Below are 21781 nucleotides of genomic sequence, written 5' to 3' on the forward strand. Positions count from 1 at the left end.
TATACATAAAATATGCAAAATAACATGCTTCCTTCAGACAGGCTTTATTCTTTGCAGAAATGGCTTGCATTTTATAGATGCCACTGAAGTGTAGTGGTTACTTTTAGTGATTTTGGTTGCAGTCATTGTGCCCACAATGCACCAGGTGTTTAACTGTGTAAGTGCCAGCAGATTCAGAACCACCGATCACATCAAAATGTACATCAGATCAGGAAAAAAAAAATCACATTTTGTTAAAAACGAAACAAAACAAAAAACTCCCTTCAGTGGAGAAAAGGACTAGGACCCATTCTTTGTATCACAAAAGCAGAAAGAATAAACATTCCCTCTGCCTTGAATTCTTTCCTTTGTGTGTAAATGGCTTATTTGGAGTCATGTTCAAGACATGTGGAGAGGAGCGGCCTGTAAATTTCTCTTTCTTACTGGGTCTTTTCCAATTAGGACACCGTGAAGGCAGAACTACCAGTCAAGGGTTCATTACACAGTCCTTTCAGCCGAATCCTAAGTGAAAACAATCTGATAAAAAAGAAAACACATTCTTGCCTTCCTCTTCCCCCATTCTTCCTGAGCTTGCGTAGGCCTGTCTTCATAACAGTTAACATATGTGTAGAATATCACCCTCTGCAAAACATTTTTATGCCCATTCTTTCATTGATAATCACAAGACCCTTGGGAAGCACAAGGGAGATGGCCCCACCATGTCAAACTGAGGAAGACATCTGGTGGCCTTAACCCCTTTGTCTCCCTCCTCTGCCTCCTACATCTAAAGCATCTCAAAGTCCTTTCCCTTCTTCCTCTTCAATACCTCTGGAATTCTCTTACTTCCATCTCCACCCATTACCACCTTAAACAAAGTTGCCAAATCTCTTTTTCTGACTACCTGTGATGGCCTCCTAAGAAGTCTTCCGACATTCACTCTGGTCTCCTCTGTTTCATCTGCCAGAGTTATTTTTCTTCTGAAATGGAGACACAGTCCTGTTCAGATGTCTTGTAGGAGCACCCCATCACTGCAAGAACTGTCCATTGCTCTGAAGATTCCACCAAATTCCTCTCCAGGTACTTCTCCCTGCCCACTTCTCCCTTACCATCCTCCTCCTTCCTTGATGTTTCAGCCTAGCTGGATTTCATACAACCCTTCGAGATGCCGCAATGCCTCCCACCCAATGTCTTTGTGCCTGTTCCACCTTCTGGAACATTCATTTGGTTTCCCTGGACCCCATCTTTCCTCAACCCTTGTTACCTGTTGGTCATCCTTCAGACCTCAGTTTACACACCCTTTCCTGAGAGAGAAAAAATATCTCTAATTGACTCTTCAGATTTCCTTTGTCATAGGCTTATCTGAAACCCCGTTCTGGTCTCTCTGAACACGTATCAGGTCTGAAATAGTAAACTTATTAAAATCCATGTTCCCTCTTAGACCATATGATCGATGTAGACAGAACTGTGTCTGGTTTACTGAACATCGTTTCAGGATGTTGATTAGAACTGGTTTGGAGCATTGCCTAGAATAGAACAAGCATCTGCAGACATTCATGAGGTAAATCAATGAAGTGGGAGAATCAGAACTAAAACCCAGGACTCTGATTCCTACTCCAATACCTAGAAAGAAACAATGCTTTAATCATGAAAGCTGATATAATATCTGAGTGTGCTCCCGTGACCAGTTGGTTGGATTTTCAACTGAAATAACACTCTTATCAGTTCTTCTCATTTTGGGTTTATTTGAGGGCAGCATTCATACTAGACCAGGAACTGTCAGGATTGCATTATTTACATTGACTATTTGTTCCCTAAATAAAGGTACCATTAAAATATCTCTACTTTAAAGATGAGAAAATGAATATTTACAGTATAAATCTAACCCCATTTGTTCTTTAACAGAAATCCCAACTACTAGGTTCTGTGCATGAAAACATCAAGTGAAAGGGATAGATTCTTAATTAACAGCTCTTATTTACATCCTGTGTCATCCAGAGCACAAAAATCAATGAGGACCCATTGATCCTGGGTAATATGTCAATCAATTATTAGAAAACATCTATTGTAAGATACTGAGTCAACTTGCTTCAACACAGAGTAAAAAGGGTTTAAGATTGGGGAGGGGTATTTTTTTCTTCATGAAGTTAGTAAATCACTTTTTCTGATTTTTCTACCTAAGGACAGAACAAGAGAGCTATGGGCATAAGGAAGTTAATGATGAATGAGTGGTTTAAGCATGTGGGACAAAAGAGATCCAAGGACAGAGACTCTTGTAGTCAATCAAGACAAGCCACAGGGAATATCAAAGTCACCTGATCCAATTGGTTTATTTTACAATGTAGAAACTGGAGTCCAGAGTACATATGCAACTTGTCCTAAGTCTTGTAGCCAGTCAGCAGAAAAGCTGGGGCTAGAACACAGGTTTCTGCTCTTGACCAAATGTTCTGTCCACTGCACCACAGTGGCCAGGGAATGCTCAGAGGAAAGAGTTTGAACTGCACTTGTGCTAAAGGGAATTAGTATGTTCAAAGTAGCGGACTAAGAAGTGAGCTTGAGAACAGTAAGGAGCCTGGCTTGAATGGAGCTGAGAAAATACAGCTCCCAGAGCAGAGTGAGCTGTGAATGCCAAGTGCAGAGCTTTCGACTCTATCTTACATACAGTGAGCAAACAAGGAAGGTTTCTCTGCAGAGCAATGATAAGAGAGTGGCTTTTCAGAAGCTTAATTTGGCAATGAATCCGTGTAAGGAGAAGCCAAAAAGCAGGAGATTCATTAGGCTCTAACTCTCCACTTCTTCCTTAACACTGATCACTTTGTTCAACCCCAAGTGGCAGTTTCCATTATGTGGAGGAGATTCCCAAGAACTAAGCACAGAACTTTCTCGCCTGCAACCTCTTGAACCTGGAGCTACAGCTGATTGTAACCTGAGCACCTGAAGTGGGTTGAGGATGGGCTACACCTGTAGTACTATGACCTCCAGAGTAGAGGTCCACATCTTAGACAGAAACAGGAGAACAGGTATATATTGTTCCTAAAAGAAATCAATACCAGAGAAGTTTTCAAATCAAATCAGAGCTGACTTATCAAAAAATATTTATTGGTTGAGGCCAATCCCAAGCAAATATTTGTTATGACCTGCTATGATATGGACATGGTTTGTCCTCCAAAGGATTCATATACCAAAGTCTTGGCACTCAATGTGAATGTATGAAGCAGTGGGATCTAGTGGAAGGTAATTAGGCCAAAAGGGGCCCTGCCCTTGAAAGGGATTAATGTATGCTGGTGGGACTGCAAATTGGGGCAACCACTCTGAAAGTAGTATCACAATTCCTCAGAAAACTTGGAATGAAGCCACCATTTGACCCAGCGATCCCACTCCTTGCCATATACACAAAGGACTGAAAATATTTATACTACAGAGACACAACCACATCAATGTTTATAGCAGCTCAATTCACAATAGCTAAGCTATGGAACCAACATAGGTGGCCTTCAGCAGATGAATGAATAAAGAAAATATGGTATACATATACAATGGAATCTTACTCAGCCATAAAGAAGAATGGAATTATGACATTTTCCAATAAATGGAAGGAACTGGAGACTATCATGCTAACTGAAGTCAGTCAATCCAAAAAAAAAAAAAAAACAAAGACTGAATGTTCTCTCTGGTATGCAGATGCTAATTCACAATAAGCAGGGGGAGAGGGAAGAAGAGAAGTTCAACAGATTAGACAAAGGGAAGGGAAGGAACAGGAATGGGATCAGGAAGATAGTAGAATGAATTGGACATAACTTTCCTATGTTCTTATATGAATATATGACCAGAGGAATTCCACATCATAATTTCCCATTTTTTTCCACAAAATGGGAAATTATACTCCATATATGTATTATATGACAAAACACATCCCACTGTCATGTATAACTAAAAATAAAAAAATAAAAAAAATTTTTTTAAATAAAAAAAGAAGGGATTAATGTAATTATTGTAGGATCATGATGAGAGTGAGCCATTACAAAAATAGTGAACCTAAACCCTGAATCCCTCTGGCTTCTTGTCTTGTCATGTAATGCTCTTACATATGCTCCTGCTACTATGCCATCTGCCATATTGTGATGCAGTCAACTGGCTTTACCAGAGGACAAAGAGATGGGATCATTTGATCTTGAACTTTTAGTCTCCAAAACTGTGAGTTGAAGAAACCTGTTTTCTTTATAAGTACTCAGTTTCAGGTGTTTTGTTGTAGCAACAGAAAATGTCATAATATATAACCAAATTGTTACATTTACATTTATAAACTTTTTTATTAATATACAAAATGCTATTTCACAATTTGTAAATTTGTGGTTGATTAGTGTTATTTCTTTAATTTGCTGGTGTCTACAATTCTGTTACTAAAAATTCTAAATGATATTTCTTAGACCACCAGGAAGACGATGATGATAAAATATGTGAACTATTTGCTCTATGGTAGGGAGTCAGCAACATATAAAAAAAGTGACCACCATTTATTAGTAGAAACTACCAGAATCTGGCCCCCTTCTAACAACCTTAGCAAGGTATTATTATCCTCTTCTAAAGATAAGGTAATGATGGTTCAGAATCATCATACAGTTTCTTTAAGAATACCTCTTAGTAAGCAATAAAGACAAGATTTCAACTTCATCCTCCACCTTAAACCCAAACATCAATCACTACACTATGCTGTCTTCTTGGAAGTGAGGAAGGAAAGATGGGAAGAGGGGGAAAAAGGGAGGATAGAAGAAGAGGGACAGATGGAGCAGGGGATGAAGGATCAAACAAAGCACACATACAAGATCAAAGATGAAGGAAGTAGCAAGAAGAAGGAAAGGAAAACTTGAAAGTCATGATAAGAGTCATTAAGGGCCATAGAGCATTTTGGGTCAAAATAGCCCCTCCTCACGCACAGCAGTGTGCTGTGTTACCGGGAAGGCTGTGAGGTTATTCTGGGCACAGGGTTCAACCAGGAGAAATTTCCAGGAAGAATTTTTACTTCAAGATAAATTCTGAGACTGTGATGCAGGGGCTTGGATTAGTTGGCAGTTGGGTGGAACATGTTTGAAATGGGACACTGGAAAGGATCAGAGTAGTGTTCTAACTGCACATCTGGGCTGCCAGATGATGGTTAATGGAGACTTCCACTCACCTTTTCCCCATAGAGGCTTCTTCCATGAGGAAGAAGCTGGAATGAAGGCAAAACCTGCATTTGGATTTAGCCACTTCTTATCAGGAAAACCAATTCTAAGAACCTTGAAGGAGCACCTAAAGGCTTTCGAGAATCTTGCATCAGCATCCAAGGACACTCAGGGCTTAGCGGGAGACATCATGATTTTAAGAGATGCAAGTTGCTTAAGGCTTTAACAGCAGCAAGAAGATCAGCCGTGAGAACACCCAAGGTATTAGGGAGACCTGCAAGTGGCAGAGAGGGATGGAGGATTTGGGGCCAGACGGGCTAGACACATGATCCTAGAGTTTGCAAAACAATCCTGTGATTAGAAAGGGCTTTTATGTCCTTGTCTTGGAAAGATGATTTAAAATTTAAGATCAGCCATGCCTTTCATTTACATAAGAGTAACAACACAATAAAGTAAATTCTGGAATGTGCTATTGAGCTTTTTTATTCCATTAAATTGGAATTTACTACAAACACACGAGCATCATACATCTGGAGGACAAGACTTCCTTGTGTAACTCTGGTCTGAGGTCAATGACAGAGAGCTGCTCTCCCCATCATTACAAGGGGAGACAGCTTGCAGTCAAATTTTCTCCACAGTCCCCAAAAGACTACTTTATTTGCATAGATTAGATCAGGTTGTTGTCTGTTTCTTTTTTTTTTTTTTAATAAGTATAGGGTTTTAGAGTCTTCCACATCCATACACCCAAACTCTCTCTTACATACATCGAAAGCTGCAAGACTCCCTTAATTGGGGGTGTTATTTTTTTGGATCTATGATTTTTTTTTTCAAGGGAAAAATTCCAAGTGACATTCTGCTAAGAAACAAGAGGGTGAGCTCACTCGATTCAGAAAACCAAGCCTCACATCTTGAAATACTATGGATATTAAAGAAAATGAAGTGTGAACTTCTGTGGGTGGACAGAGGAGGGGTGCTGTGCATTTACAAGGACCTGAGCAGTTGTTTGGATACAAAGAACAGAGAAGTTTTATGACCCCTCTCCATGCCTTCCCTAGTAAGTGGTGACAGGCAGAGAGGTAAACTGAGTAAATCACAGTGGACAGTAGCCCCAGCGCTGAACAAGAGTCCCTTGGCAAAGGCCTTCAATGCTAATGATTATGAGGCCCATGTGCAGCTTCACCAATTAACAGAGATTGCTTTTGTTAGAAATGAGGATATGTCACAGTAACCGTTAACAGTCAGCTATGGTGGTGGGTTTTCTTCAAATCTTTATTTTCCAACACAGGGTGATAATAGACTCTTCCTAGAATACTTAGAAAACTAAGTCTCCTTGTCCTTTGTCCACAGTTTCAAGCAGGATCTCTTTTCCCATTTTAAATTTCCCACACATGTACACACATTTATACACACCAGATTATCATTCTTTTTCTTCACTCCTTTCCTAGATTTGCAAATCTGCTGCTTTTCTCTTTGATCTTAATTTCAGTCTGATACAGATTTTCCCAGATGTGATTTCTTAAATTGATGGCAATTTTTTTAATGGTTAAAAAAAAAAAAAAAAAAAACCTCCAAATAATGATGGGTCCCTAGCTATTTTCTTCTGAGAACTTAAGTAATTTAATGGGGATGACTTTTTTTCTTCTTCTTCTTCTTCTTCTTCTTTTTTTTTTTTTTTTTTTTTTTGTAACTTTTACGGCCAGGTGGCTCTAGGGGATATTTTGTTGAACACTGATTAAAAATAATTTCTTCTAAATGAGACCTGACCACAAAATGGAACCATTAATGGGCAGGGACATTGTCACCAAAGCGGAAACCATGGCTGATTGCCTCCTGTACCTCCCACTACACAAGCATTTTCTTCTTTTTCTTCTCCTTTTCTTGTTCTTAATAGCAGGGTAAATAAGCAGCCAGCGAGGCCTAAATGTTTTCGGCCAGAAACAGAGTCCAAACTCCTCAGAGAAAACATTGGCCTCTGTGGTTTTGTAATATGTTCCAGAACACCGAGTTCAGTGAGGAACATTGTGAAAAACTCCCATCCATTGGAATGATGGTGGGGAATGTTACAGTATCAGAAATTTCAATTGGTCCTTTTCCTGCAGGCCCATAATGAGGCTTGTAAAAAAAAAAAAAAAAATAGTGCTATGTGGAAGTTCTCATGGGAAAAATGAATGGCAAGAAATCCTAGCTTTAAAAGAAACAGCTAATCTGCTAGTTTGATTGTTCTTCAAAACTTACGCTGAACCAATGAGCCTAATTAAAAACACTTGGCCTACTTCTATAAAGCATCATAGCTTTCTCTATGCTTCGTTTGTATACACCACAAAACTCCAGATAGACTATTATTTTTTCAAGTGCTCACTAACAAAGTGCTGACTTTGTTGGGATAGCTGAGCTAATTTCTTGAACTCAGTGTGAAACCTTAGCTAAACAAAATTGTGGTAATTTTCCTTAATTTGTAAAAGTGATTGGAGTGCAAACAAAATTTTCCTCTTGGGTCAATCCTATAATTTTCAATTAACTAAAACTAATCGTCAGGCAGGCACCAAACCTGCATTTTGTTTAAAGGGCTGGGAGGCATTTCCAAGGGTCAGGATGCATTAATTGTTTTTATAATTTTGAGAGAAAGAAAGAGACCGACTAAGACGCATGTTTGGTTTTGTTTCTAGTATTAAAATACATGGGAAAGATGCTTTGAGGCAAATGTCATAGCAAAATAAAGTCTGTCCATTTAATTGTACGGTTATAATTAGGATGTGTTAACACAGTTATTCCTTTACTTCTCTGGAATCTCTTTATGTGAAAGCAGCTTCCCTCTGTTCTTATTCTGGCCTGGAGGTCTTTTGTTGAGTAGGGGAGACCTGGGACCAGCTCATGGAGACAGCGAGGGATGACTGATACTAACCAGAGGGGCCCCAAACTTCACTACTCCACGTGTGGTCCTTTGACCAGCAGCGTAGGCTGCCTTCAAGCCTGTAAGCAACTAAGGGTCTCAGGTTCTGCCCAGATCTACTCCAGCAGAATCCCAGTTGTAAAAAGATCCCTGGGTGTTCGGTTTGCACACTACAAACTGGGGGGCATTCAGACCATGCACTGGATGTATTTCCACATCCTGCCTCTCCAGATCCTGCCTGCTTCCCTCCATGTGATGGGAGGGAATTCATATTCATCCTGTAACCCTAGCTTCTTACCACAAGGCGGGTCCTTGTGCCAAGGCTGCTTTGGGAGGACAAAATGCAGTTTACTGGGGAAGAAGGCACCAGCCCAGAACTAAACATGAAAACTACCAACTGTATTTAATACGAATACTACAAGCAGGCTAGAACAAAGTTACAGCACAGCGCCTACTCCATAGGCAAGCAAACCCCAACCGCTGGCTTACCCTCCAGAGACCTCAGCTCTGGCTAGCACTCCTCTTCCTATTATTCTTCATGCTGTGCTTTAGTATCCAACCAATTATTTCAACATAGACACCTACATGAATTCTTTAATAATAATCAAAGCAACTCATCTGGCCATACATCTGGTGACATGGAGAAAGAAAGTAGGTCCTAACAGAAACTAGATTTAAATACACACACACACACACACACACACACACACACACACATGCAAGAGAAAGTGAAAGACCACACCGGCAAGACAGCCCTGCAGTCTCCACCTAGAGCCGTTCTTACCTGTGTAAATGAATCTGCCCGGTGTCCCTTTGCAGAACTGCTTGGATTTGTAGGACAAGGTGACTTCCACAACTCCAGGGATGTGCCGAGGAGGTGTCTGCACACGGATGGCGTGAGGAGTGATCAACTGGAGGAGACAATGTAGGGGGGAGATGGTCACTGCTACATGCAAAGGACTCATTTCACAGCTTCCCTATCAGCTGTCCATAAACAAAGCTTTAAAACACATAATTAACCTGTCAAGGTTTAAACACAATCTTGATGGAACTTGTATAAAAGACAGTGTCAACAATATTTACAAGTGCTCTGAGTATAGCCATAACAACATTATCTGGGTTTTCCTACACGGCAGGCACTGTGCTTCCTGGTTTGAAAAGAGAACCTGGCCTAATGAAATGATTTATCTACTCCAGGATATCCTTTGGAAAATCTCTGTTCGAAACAGACACTCAAATCAGAACTCTGCCATGCCTCTCCAAAATGGATGAGACTGGTGTTTGAACTGAGCCCTTAAACATGTGGAAATCACAGAGGTAGGAAAACAGTAGGCCCAGGCACCCTGATTAGCTGCAGAGCACGCATATGAAATGCCCCTGAAGACCATTTGGTGCATTAACTACCAGAGGCACCATCAAAGAGCTTTAAAGGGGAAACCAAAGAATCTGCCTCCCTGGAATAGCTTACGGATCTGGCAGAACTAAGGACTCTCCATAAAAGGGAAACGAAAGTTTGGGGAGGGGGCTGCAGAATGGTCACTGGTCCATTATGCGATGCCCTGTACACAAGAGAAGGTTCATTTCTGAACTCTGTTGGCAATCAGATTAGCCTATAAAGCTGAATTTATTTTTTATTACTCTTATCTCTGTTTATATAACTAAAATGTTATTAATGGCCATAAAACAGGCATTATCTGTTTCTTTGAAAAATCCAGCCCTGGTATTTGGTTGAATTTGATGGTGCTGGATTCTACATGCTTTCTCTCTCTCTATGAGGTCAGCAATTGCTCATTCCTTGACTCCTTTCAGATGCACTTAGCTCAATATTTGTGTATAAGTCTGTGTATCGTGGATCCTGTACACCATCTACAATGAGTTCATACTAACTTATTTTTGTGGTGTTCTCATGGGGAAACTCTAAAGGGGCAACCCAGGCTTAGTTCAAGTGTTTTGCCTAGAGAATCACATTTGACACCAAAAATAGCCAAATAAATACTAGAGTCCGGAAAAGTCTAGTGGCTTCACAAAGTAACCCTACACCTTAGAAGGATGAGATTTACATCTGGTGATCTGGAGTCCCAGACCTTCAGAGCCCCCTGGAACATTGTTCCAGTCTGGTTGAGCTAAGGGCAGTGACTTCTGGGTCCACCCTCCCCGGGTAAGTTGCCCTAATGCCAGATCCTGGGAAAAAGAAGGGAAGAAAGTTGCTTTTCTTAAAGTTCACAAGTAATTTTCTCCTTGAAATACAAAGAAAAGGCATCGGGATAAAAAATCACGTTAACTTAGGAATTAGAAATGCCTTATCCTCCTCCAAACAAAAACTAAATAAAGAAGCTATAGAAGTAAAAAATACAATTGATAATTTAGACTTAACAGTCATATACAGAATATTTCATCCATCAATGATAAAATACACTTTCTTCTCAGCTACACATAGATCCTTCTCTAATATAGACCACGTTACATAAGCTATCACATATGTTGGCATGCAATTGTAATATTATCTTATATTTTTAGCATCTGTAGCGTTATTTTGATAGTTCCCTTTCCATTGATATTAATTTTGGTGTTCTTGCTTTTTTCTTGATTAGAATTATTTGATTTTATCAAAATTTTAACTGTACCATTTCTTCTCTATTTCATATATTTCTGCTTCTACTCTTATTTTTTCTCTATTACATAATTTTAAAATAATTTGATTGTTTTTCTAGTTTCTTTCTGATACAAGTACTTTAAGTTATAAATGTTCATTTGAGTACTCTTTCATTCCAGAGATTCTGATATTTTAAGTTTTTATTATCACTTAGTTCAAAACACTTTTTATTTACTTTTCTTGTGCTTTCTTCCTTGACCTCTGAGATATTTATAAGTGTGTCATTTAATTTTGAAATAGTTGACATGTAGGGGTGGGGTTCTATATATCTTAAGGTGATTGATTTCCCATGTAATAAATCATTCAGGAAACAATCTGAATTATTTCAAATTTCAAAAAGTGATGGAAATGCTTTTTATATTGATTGTATTTGTTACATCCATGTCAAAACTGATCAAATTGCATTCTTCAAATATATGCATTTATTGTACTTTAATTTTACCTCCATAAAGCTATGGGGGAAAAAAAATAAAAAGAAATGCCTTAACCTCTCCCACAGGACATATGGAGTCAGAACTTATTTGCAGAAGATATACGAAAGATACTTCACACAGGCCCTGAGGGACTCCTGGAGACTGAGTCCATTCCTTCCCGTGGCAAAGTGTTTTGGATAGCGAAGGGTTTACCCATGAAAGCAAAAGAAATACCACCTTAAAACTTTGTTCTTTTCACATTGAAATTCTTCCAAACTGCACTGTATGCTCTCTAAGACATGCAAAGTATATGCAATTCAACTTAACCTTGATAAACTAGATCATCATTTGGAATACCCAGTATTATATCTTGCTGTAATACAGAAAAGCTCTAAGCGACTACTGAGGTATGAAGAGCCGCTTTTGTGCCCTCGGTGCTTCCCAATAGCTACGATTGTGAAATTATTTTGATTTTTATTCCATTCCTTTATCTTTTTTCTCCTGGTATTCTTTAAACCTTCTAATCTGCTCTTGTAATCCCTAAGTATAGAAATTAAGAAATCAAATTTAATATTGTGTAGAGAATAGCAGAGGAAAGAGGTTTTGAAGGGTAGTAAAAGATGATCTTTTAAAATCAAGTGTATGCTAATCTCAACTCTGCAGATGGTATTAGATCAAGGTTGGGAACCAACACTTATTCAGTCCCAATCCTAGGGACTTCACCTACAAATACTGATTTCATCATGATAATGGTGTATTTTTATGCCGTTTTTTTTTTTGTTCAGATGTGAAAACAGAATTTTCAAATGGTTAAATTGTTTACACAATTTTTCCCTTGTAATCTATAAAATTTTCCTCTAAAATAACAGGGAGGACTCATAGTCACTCAGTGTTTATAGCATGTGTGAGGCCCAGGGGTTCAATTCCCAACACACACACACACATAGAGAGTCAAAAGCTTCCTTCCACTCATTCACTGAGAAGAATTGCTCTTGTGGAAAGTTTTTAAACATGGTACCAAACATGATTTTTCAGACCTGGAGGCTGTGTGGATTTTTTCCTAACCCCTCAGCATCTCTACTTTTCATTTTTTTGCCTGAACCTTTGCTGTATTTTTGAGAGTGAGATCACCATGGTCCAATATTCCAAATAAGTGGTATTTTTCTCTGTTTAACAGTTTCTGAAGATTTAGATTAACATTCATTCTCAATAATATTTAGAAGAACTTTAGCCAGTTAAATAATGCTTCACCTACTCTTTCTTTTCTTGGGGGAAAAAGTTTTAAGAGATGGACAGATACCAGTAAATAGATGGATGAGAATTTCTTTTTGGGGATAAGGACTTAATGCCTGTGAGCTTACACCAAGGAACAAAATTCTTGGACTTTATACATTGATTAGATGTTAAGACAGTGAAACTACAGAGGGTAAGATTTTAGCATAAAGCTTTCAACTCAGGAAATTCAAACAAATTTCCATTTACAATTTCATTTTCAATTTTAATCAATCACCCTGTCTAAAACAGAGATTCCTTCTTGAAACAACCTTTCCCCAAGGAGGTCAGAATCTGAGTCCTCATTAGAAAATGAACTAGTTAATATTTTCCCCATTGTAGACGTCGTTCTTGGAACCACCTGTACCACTGACACATGATATCCACAGCTTATAGAGGAAAAGCATTTCCGCTAACTTCGATCAATCTGAACTTGCAGGCTTATTTACAAATCACTCAAAGTATCAAATATTATATTAGTGAACATTTAAAACGAATCCTGGGTGAACCAAGGGCAGCCGCTCTGAGCAGCACAGCCAAGACAGGATGGGCTCCCTAAAGTTTAACTTTTCCCAACTTCTAAATACCAGTTTTTCAGTGTTCAAGCACCTGTACGATTGTATGCTTAGTTTTTTTTTTTTTAATCAAGTACTTTTTTGTTTAAGAACTCATTTTATAAGGAAACTTTAAATTTCTACCATAATTGAAAAACTGATATTCCCCTGCCCAAATAAGAAGCTATTGTACACAGTAATTTTAAAGTGAATATGATGTTCAATTCTAGCTGGATACTGTCAATGCAAGGGTTTTATTGAGAAAGGAGATTAGCTAAAATTAGATGTTAAAGACTTGTTTGCCCCAGCTGAGACTTTCTCCTTAAATACAAGTCAGAAGGATTAAAAGAGAAACCAAAGGCGGATAACTTTCTCACCATGTGATTTGGTTCTACTTCCTGTCCTTGTCAAATTCAAAACTGTCTCCTGTATTACAAAGGGCACATGCTCAGTGCCTTGGAAAGTACTCTCTTGGGCAATTAGAAGGCAGATTCGCTGTTTGGATTTCACTTTCTTAAATTACAAATAATCAAACAAATTGAACCAGAAATAAATATTGAGAAATTGTGCTGCATCTGACACTGCTCTGGTCCTTTCTGGAAGCCTTCACCTTCTTTATCACAGTGATGTCAAGAGACCTAAAACTGGCCAAGTAGGATAATTTACAAGGCACTTTAACATGCACCGTCTTTTAAAACCCATGTCAGATAAGGAAAGCAGAGGGGCAGGCATGCTAACTAATACTTTTTGAAATGCTAGGAAGAAAACCAATCTCTTGCTGTAAATAAGTCTCTTCCAGAGCTCTTCTCTTTTCATTGGTTTCCTATTATTTTGACTTCCTTCATTTTCTGCCCATGTGTTAGGAAGTTTAGAAGTTTTGTCCCATTTTCCCTCCTTTTTACCTATGTAATGTTTCTTGAGTTCACACATTGGCTCAGCGCCTCAGCTGAACTAACCACCAAATTTACATAAACCTGTGCACTTGACCCCTCCAGCCAAACACCAAATTTTATTCACAACAGAACCACAGAATCATCCCAAATATGTCTTCCTCCTAGCTCAACTGCGCATGGCCCAGGCTACATCTACCATCTTACCACCTCTGAATGTGTTCCTTGCTCCTGGATTCTCTCCATCGACTCTCAGTGGAGGAAATGCTACCCTTCCAATCACTCAAAACAGAAAACTTGGTTTGGTTTTGATTTTTCTCATGCTCCGATTTTTAAAAATCAAGTTGATTAGATCCCCGCTAGCCTACCCTGGTTCTTCTCTGCTTCCCCTCTTTCTCCCGTGCAGGCTGCCCCCCATTTGTACTCAGATGATGAGTACTCAGATGGTGGTCTTCTAAACGGGCTCTCTCCACTTCTGCTTCTTCTGTGGAATACTATCAAAGACAATCTTCTCAGGGCATCCCTGACAGGCCCCCGCCTGCCCCCTTTACCTACAATATTTAGATCTAACTCCTTGGCATAATGAGCAGGGCGCCCAGCTCAGCCTGCAAGCAATCCCCCTCTCTGGTCCTACTCCAATGCTCCTCCACCTCCTGGAGTGTAGGACCTGTGACACAGAAACACACAGCAGCCAAGCCCAGCAGCTTGGCCTTGTTCACACCATCCCCTGCCTTCACATCGCCCTACCATCGTACTCAGCTTGTTCTCTGAAGCCCTGAACACATTCTCTCTATTCCAGTTTTATCTGGTCCTGTGAGTCAGAGTTGCCTGCATCTTGTAGAAAGTTATGCAATGATAGCATTTACACTTTAACTCTTAGCAGGCTATTTTGTTTTGTGCCATAAAGAACTTCTTACATTTTTCTCCCACTAGCCCTTGAGATCAGAGACAGAGTCTCATTCACAACTGCATTCTCAAAAGTGTCTAAACTAATGCTTTATACTTGATATTTTCAAAATGTTTTTAGAATGAATACAGATGCAAATTAGATCACAGCTCTACTAGATGTCTGCCTCCACTAAGCCTTGTAAACTCTTCCATAATAGCCCATTCTTCTTAACCTGACCATATTTAACTCCGAATCCTTAACTAAGTTGCTCCTATACTGATTATCTGACTGGGTCAGCACTGAGGTCCCAGTATGACATGGGACCAAGCTTACATTTAATCTAAGTGGTAAGAAAGAGAAGCATGTCCCAAGGTCTGTGACTCCAGTGAGAATTGATGAATTGAAAAAAACATATATATTAAGGTAGCAATACCAGAAAAGTAACCTGCAAAACATCTAAATGTTGAGTGTTTATTTCAGACTGACAACCTCAGATGTGAGTTTTCCTCTGTCTTCCTTAGATGAGTGTGTGTGTGTGTGTGTGTGTGTGTGTCTGGGTCTATATGTGCACATGCACATGTGAGCACTCACATGCATGGTAAATTCCTCTACTAGCACAGGGAATAATAATCATGTAAATAGTTATAGAATAATATTACACCTTCATGAGAAAAAAATACTGCTAAGAGTTAAAAGGAGAATAATGCCAGTTGAGACCAATAGATATTTCATGTGATTCTATAAGAATTAGATATATAATTGCATGGAAGAAAAAGTAAAAGGTGAAGTTAAGGGTGACTTTATTTTCCTTGAATGCCCCTGAATTCTCTAACTCTTCAGCAATGAAAAATTGTTAATATTAGGATGAGAAGAAGGAATTTGTAAGTGCGGCATCAAGATGAAACACGTGATCTCCGCCGGGCCTCGGAGAGGCTTCCAGAATGACAAGGTTGCAGCAGTTCTGCTTCCTCTGGGTGCAAAGCCAAACTGCTGTGAAAGCGGAGTTCACACATGGACCTGGCAGAAGGGGCCGCTTCTCAACCAGTGCTGGAGTCGGGAGCGGGGATGCCCGGCAGGTGGTGCCACTGAACTCCAGAGAGGCCACCCTCCAAGTCTGGACGCCCAGAAGAGGGGTAGGGGAGCACAGCTGTCCAAATGGCCCTCATAAAGCCTCTCCCAGCATTCAGGGTATGGCTGTGTGGTGTAAATGACAGGTCCTAGAGGTTAAAAACATGACCGCAACCTCTTGTAGATCTTTGGGGAAAAAGAGGGAGTTTGGGGAATTCTTTCTCCTCTGAGAAGCATTTATTATCTGTGTCACTCTGCCGATGGTGATGACCCTGAGGATGACCTCAGCAATAATGGCCTTCTATCATTATCTTACCATATGCTGGGCTTGAAGTTAAACTTCATCGGCCTCTGTGGCATGAACAGGCAGGTACGGTTATTACCTGGTTCTCAGATCAGGAAAATGAGTTTCTGGAAAGTCTAGAAACACAACCAAGGAACTAATCTGAAGTAGCAAGTTTCCCTGACTGGTGACCACTGTGGTACAACCACAACCCCTAGGCTGTTTGCGATTCCTGGCACATGGGCTTCACACCCTCCTGCTGCCTCTGAAAGCATGACTCCTCAGCATTGCCTGCACCCTCAAAGTCCTGGCAACACAGAAGCACCCAAAGCACCCTTTCTTGCTGGTAAAGGTAAGCTGAGACAGATTCCCCTGAAAAACGAGAAAGCAATCCCAAGAGAAGCCTTTATGCACATCTTCCAACCTGTGGAACTATATGGAAAAATAAAGAATGCAGTCAGCAGTGCCAAAGCACAAGGCCAAAAAATAACCGGGGTTCCTAGAAAACACACCAGTGATTTTTCATTACTAGTCCTAGGATTTAATATCTTAAACATCTTCAATACTGAGAAGCATTAAAAAAAAAAAGTTCAGAACAAGTAATGATAAAGAAGATATAAAAGGAAGGAAAAGTGAGTTCTCTGCAAAAATCATTAATATGTATGACTAGAAAAAGTAGAAAGTGGGCCCTAGTGCAGGGCCCTAGGACACACTAGCCCGTTTGGCCACACTCCTCCTTTCTGCCTCAGTTTACTGGTTAAATCATACACTGCTCTAGTTCTAATCTTCTCTGTGGGGGAACTAATAATAACATTAAATATGCTTTGTGTTTGGGTAGCACTTCTCTAGGGACCCTAAAGTGCTTTCCAGATTAATTTTTTTTAATTTATGTATTAATAATTCTCACAGCATTCTCCTCCTCAATTAGGATAATAATATCCATCTCTTTTGAGATAGGCAGGGGGTACTGAGTGATGGACATGAAGCAGACACTTAAATAAGGAAACTGTAACATAAAAGCATAATTAAAGCTTTGAAACCAAATCGATCTAAGGATTTTTAAAGAGAAACCACAGTGTCAGTGACCAAACAAGCATACTTATTTCTCCTCTGCTCGGGAACATTCATCTTTTTGTAGTTAGACATGGCATTTAAGAAATATTATTTCCAGGAGCTCCTACAGCAAAATGAAGTAGGAAAGTGTATGTTCCTGGAAAACGTGCTGGTGGACCTCCATATTGTATCTCCATTCCCCTCAAGTGGACACCACATAAATCAGGATATGCTTCCTGAATGCCTCAGTGTATTTTGGTCTCTTCCCTAATCACAGTTCTCTGGGTTTCGTAACAGAGATTTTTTTCGTTCCCAAGAATTGCCAGTCTCCAAGGCAGTATATGATTTCTCAGGGAACGTGAGAGAAAGCCAGTAGAGGCATTTACTGTTTCATAAACATTCTGGTTTTCTTTTGTCCTTTCAAGAAAATAGCTTTAAACCAATGTTTAGCAGAATATGATGGGTCACATGAATCCCCAAAGATAAACTCTGACTGTCAGAGGAGAGTTCTGAAACTCAAGTCTCAGGGATGGAGTTTAAATAGGGGATTTGAATTCCAGCTTTTGACTAGTCAGCAGTGTTTCTTAACACTCTCTGCAATTTCTCTCAATATAGATACAGAGATAGAGACAAGGAGATCGATTTTGCTATGTTGGTCTGTGTCCCACAAGTAGAATTCAAGTCTCATGAGGACATCCCTTCTTTTCATTGGGTTCCAAGTATTTCACAGGGCCTTGGAAATAGTAGGTCCTCAATAAATACTCATTGAATACTGAATGAATAATTGTCCTGATGCCATTAACCACCACTAATACTTAAGGTAAAGATTCAATAAACTCCCTTATGAATGTACAGGAAGCTAAAATTCAGGGCTGGGGACATTGCTCAGTGGCAGAATGCTCACATAGTAGTATGTGAGTGAGAGGACCTGACTTTGATTCCCAGCATTCAAAAATAAATAAATAAATAAATAAAAGAAGAAGAAGAAGAAGAAAAGAAAATCAGCACCATTCCATTCAGAATTCTTTTCTACTAAAATAACAAAAACAAACAAAAAGCTTTAAATTGGCCTCCACAAACTTCCTGATATCCTCATTAGATATTCACAAAAATATACTGCCCAGTACTGACCGGAAGCACACCAAGACCCTCAGTCAATGCTGTTAATTGTATAAAACAAAACAGTGACAAGATCATTTTTCAAAATAACAGATTTGGGATGAAAAAGACTAAAATAAATACATTCTACTTCAACTACCTTTGCATTTTGTGGGTTTATTTATTTATTTATTTTGTAATTTGTTTTTTAAATAAACTTTCTCCAGCTTTCTTCCCAGGATGTAGACTGGATGCCAATTGGGCCCCATTAAAGACTGGATCCTATCCTGGCCATCTGTGGGCTGGAGAAGCGCTGGTGAGTTCCTAAGGTCCAGAAGGAGAGAATCAGACACCAGCAAGGCCAGCCCCGGTGGTCTGAAACCACACAATGAGCTCTTTCTCAAGGCTGCTCTTTCCACATTCAGACAAGAAGGAATGTCATTCCCTACTCGAGCCTGGCTCAGGGTCCTGTGTGCCTGCCTGTTTGTTTGGAAATTAAAATATAAAAGAAAAAGCAAAGCCAGATGCATTTATGGAAGGGACCAAATGCTTATTACCAAAGTTGGAAGTTGAAAGGAAACCTTTGCCTGTGGAATTAGGAAAGAAAAATAGAAGGGTCAAAAGACTGATAGATGGGGAAGCAGGGAATGAATTTGCCTTTCACAGAAAAATTTTAGTATCCTTCAAAGGCCTGAAAACAAAGATATCAAAGAAGTTAGACAAAGACTCATTCTAATATTTTTGTGGTATAGTCCATATTTGCATACTGTATACATTGATGCATGCACATTTATTCAGTAAGTCCTCAATTAACATGTCCCTGCAGATAGTGAGAAATGCTCTATAAGGAAGCTCTACAGAAAATTGAAGTCAAATTTCTTTTAATACAGTGGACCTAAGACTGCTTTGGCTGGGAGTCTTTCGAGGATGCATTACACACTTCTTGCTGTTTTAATCAGAATTTATTAGAAATAATTGTCAGCTCTTTCTTCATGACTCAGAGCCACCGTCATTATGAATAGTCATTAATGTGCCACACAATAATATACTTCTGTGTCTGCTTTTTAGGTTTTCCATTTCTGCTCTAGACATTAGACTGTCAGCTGTCACTTCCACTGTCACTGAGCCTGTTTCTAACAACCTGCTTCCAATATGACCTGTCTCTAGTTGGTTCCTTCTCATTTGTAACAGAAAAACAGATAATATGATTTGTTAAAAATTAAAGCTTTTTGTTCCTTTTACTTTTTTTTTTTGCTTGATCCTGAATTTTGGAGAGTTAAGGTCATTACAACACTCTCTAAATAAATAGGTTTCACTACATTCATATTAAATGACTAAGAGATGGTTCTCAAGTCAGGTGAACTTTGGTTCAAATTCAAGCTTTGCAAAGAAACAGCTGTGGGACCTTTGGAAAGTTATTCTACCCCTCTGACTTTTAGTTTCATTATAAGATAATGGGGTGGGGGATATGGGAAGGACTAGAAATTTAATAGTACTATTATAAGGATAAATTGACATAATACCTATAATGAATTTAGAACCAGGCACAGAAAGAAAGAGAAAACCCTCAGAGGGGAGGAACAAGACAAGAGCACAGGACAAAGAACTATACTGACCCTCAGAAACTGCTGGTTTTATCACTCCTTTACTGTCATGATTTTCTATAGATTTATCCTAAGGTATTTAGGCACATACTTAATGTGCAGCAAATATATATGTAAGTATGAACTAACTACCCACACATGCGTTAACAGAAACCAAACTGCTACATCTACTTAGCAGTGACATTTTTTTCGCGGGGGTGGTTCTGGGGATTGAACCCAGGGGCATTTTATCACTGAGCTACATCCCCATCCCCAGTTCTTTTCTTTAACCCCCCGCCCCACCTTTTTTTGAGACATTGTCTCTCTAAATGGCAGAGGCTGACCTTGAACTTGAGATCTTCCTGCCTCAACCTCCCAAGTAGCTGGGATTACAGGCATGAAGAGTGTCACTTTGAAGCATCACCAAATATAATAGTTGTTAACAAGGAGCATTTGTTTAAATGGAAGGAAGGAAGGAGGGAGAGAGGGAAGGTCATTCAAACTTAATGCCTCTGACCTACAAGCTTTGTAAGAGACACTGTAAGAGATTGAGCCGAATGTAGCATGGATCCTGCCTTGGAGGGAGAAGACACTTCCTTAAATCACAATAAAAAAAGAGAAGAATAAGGCACACAATATGGTAGAGATAAGGCAATGTGGGAATTTGGACACAAGACAGAATATTTTACACCTGGAGCAGAGAGGGATGCTCTCACGGGAAAAGGTGGTCTTCTAGAAGATCCTGGGATCAAAGAACCAGGCACAGAAAGAAAGAGAAAACCCTCAGAGGGGAGGAACAAGACAAGAGCCCAGGACAAAGAATCCCTGCAGGTGCAAGGAGCAGCCACCAATTCAATGCACCTGGACTTATTCCAGGTGCACCCTGCGGGAGGACGTTGAAAAGAGCTGAGCGCCAAAAGAAACCTTTGGGAGACAGGAAACCAGGGGCGGTTGTGTCAGGAGCTTGGAGTCTTCAGTTCAGAGTATCAGCACAGCGCAGGGGGAATGGAGCTCGTGATATAGACATCCATTTTCTTCATAGAGTCACGTGATTGCAGCCAGGTGTGAATTCTGTCTTGGATTCATATTAAAATTAGAAACACATCACACTTCTGTGCTTCTATTTTCAAGTTTGGGGCACATACGTGTACCTCCTGAGCACAATGGAAACATGGAGATGAAAATGTTATCTGAAAGTCTTTTTTCACTATCCCCTAATTATCAACAGGATAGATTTCAAGTGCCTTGGTTATTAAAAATAAAAACAGAGACTAAAGCATTTTGAAGAATAAAGTGAGCACGTCTGTAATGGTCTAACTATACTAAAACAGCCACTAGACCATTTTTATCTGTTTTTCTTTAATATGCTAGCTCGTTTAAAAATGATTCCTCATAAAATTACTTGGACTTCAACGTTGTTCTCCAAAGTCATACTCAAAGTTTAATGGAACTGATTCGAAAGAAATAAACTTCTTAATTTGGCATCAAGCATCTTCCATATAATAAGTGGTCAATAAGTATATGTTAAATAAACAGACTTTGAAACAGATGTTTAGGGAAAACTAGACAGCTGTCAGTTATCTTAAATCTATGCACTTAATCAACTTTGGATTCAATCTGTACAGGTAAACCTCAATATATGTAAAATAAATGAACACAGCTATTTACATTTTATTTTTATTGTGAAAATTTGAAAAAGTGGTATTTGACATATATCATTCCCCAGCTTTCTTTGTGTGTGTGTGTGTGATTTCAGTGGTAATTGTGTCTCATATACAATATAGCATGGATGAGTCATTTTGTGTGAAATTTGGAAAGGTTTGGTAAATTTATGAAGTGTGTTAAAAGCCTACAGAAAATTCATGAGGAAACCTGGTACAACCTCAAGCTCAATGTGGTTAAGGCTGGGTGTCAGGAGAACTGGGCTGTCACCCTAGCAATAGGTGGCCAATGTGCTCCTATAGCAAGTCACAGTATCTCTCCAGAGCACTCTCACA

General features: G+C 39.4%; 1 protein-coding gene across 4 annotated transcripts in view; it reads right to left on the bottom strand.

Moving 5' to 3' along the window:
* Ebf1 (EBF transcription factor 1) overlaps positions 1 to 21781 on the bottom strand; it is a 374922-nt gene that overhangs the window by 70621 nt on the left and 282520 nt on the right. For all 4 annotated transcript variants that reach the window (XM_047556315.1, XM_047556314.1, XM_047556313.1 and 1 more), the window contains exon 10: positions 8813 to 8939. In XM_047556315.1, coding sequence (XP_047412271.1) covers positions 8813 to 8939 — 127 coding nt within the window. The remainder of the gene's footprint in view (positions 1 to 8812; positions 8940 to 21781) is intronic.

Source organism: Sciurus carolinensis, chromosome 6, assembly GCF_902686445.1.
Source record: "Sciurus carolinensis chromosome 6, mSciCar1.2, whole genome shotgun sequence".
In the NCBI taxonomy this organism is placed as follows: domain Eukaryota; kingdom Metazoa; phylum Chordata; class Mammalia; order Rodentia; family Sciuridae; genus Sciurus; species Sciurus carolinensis.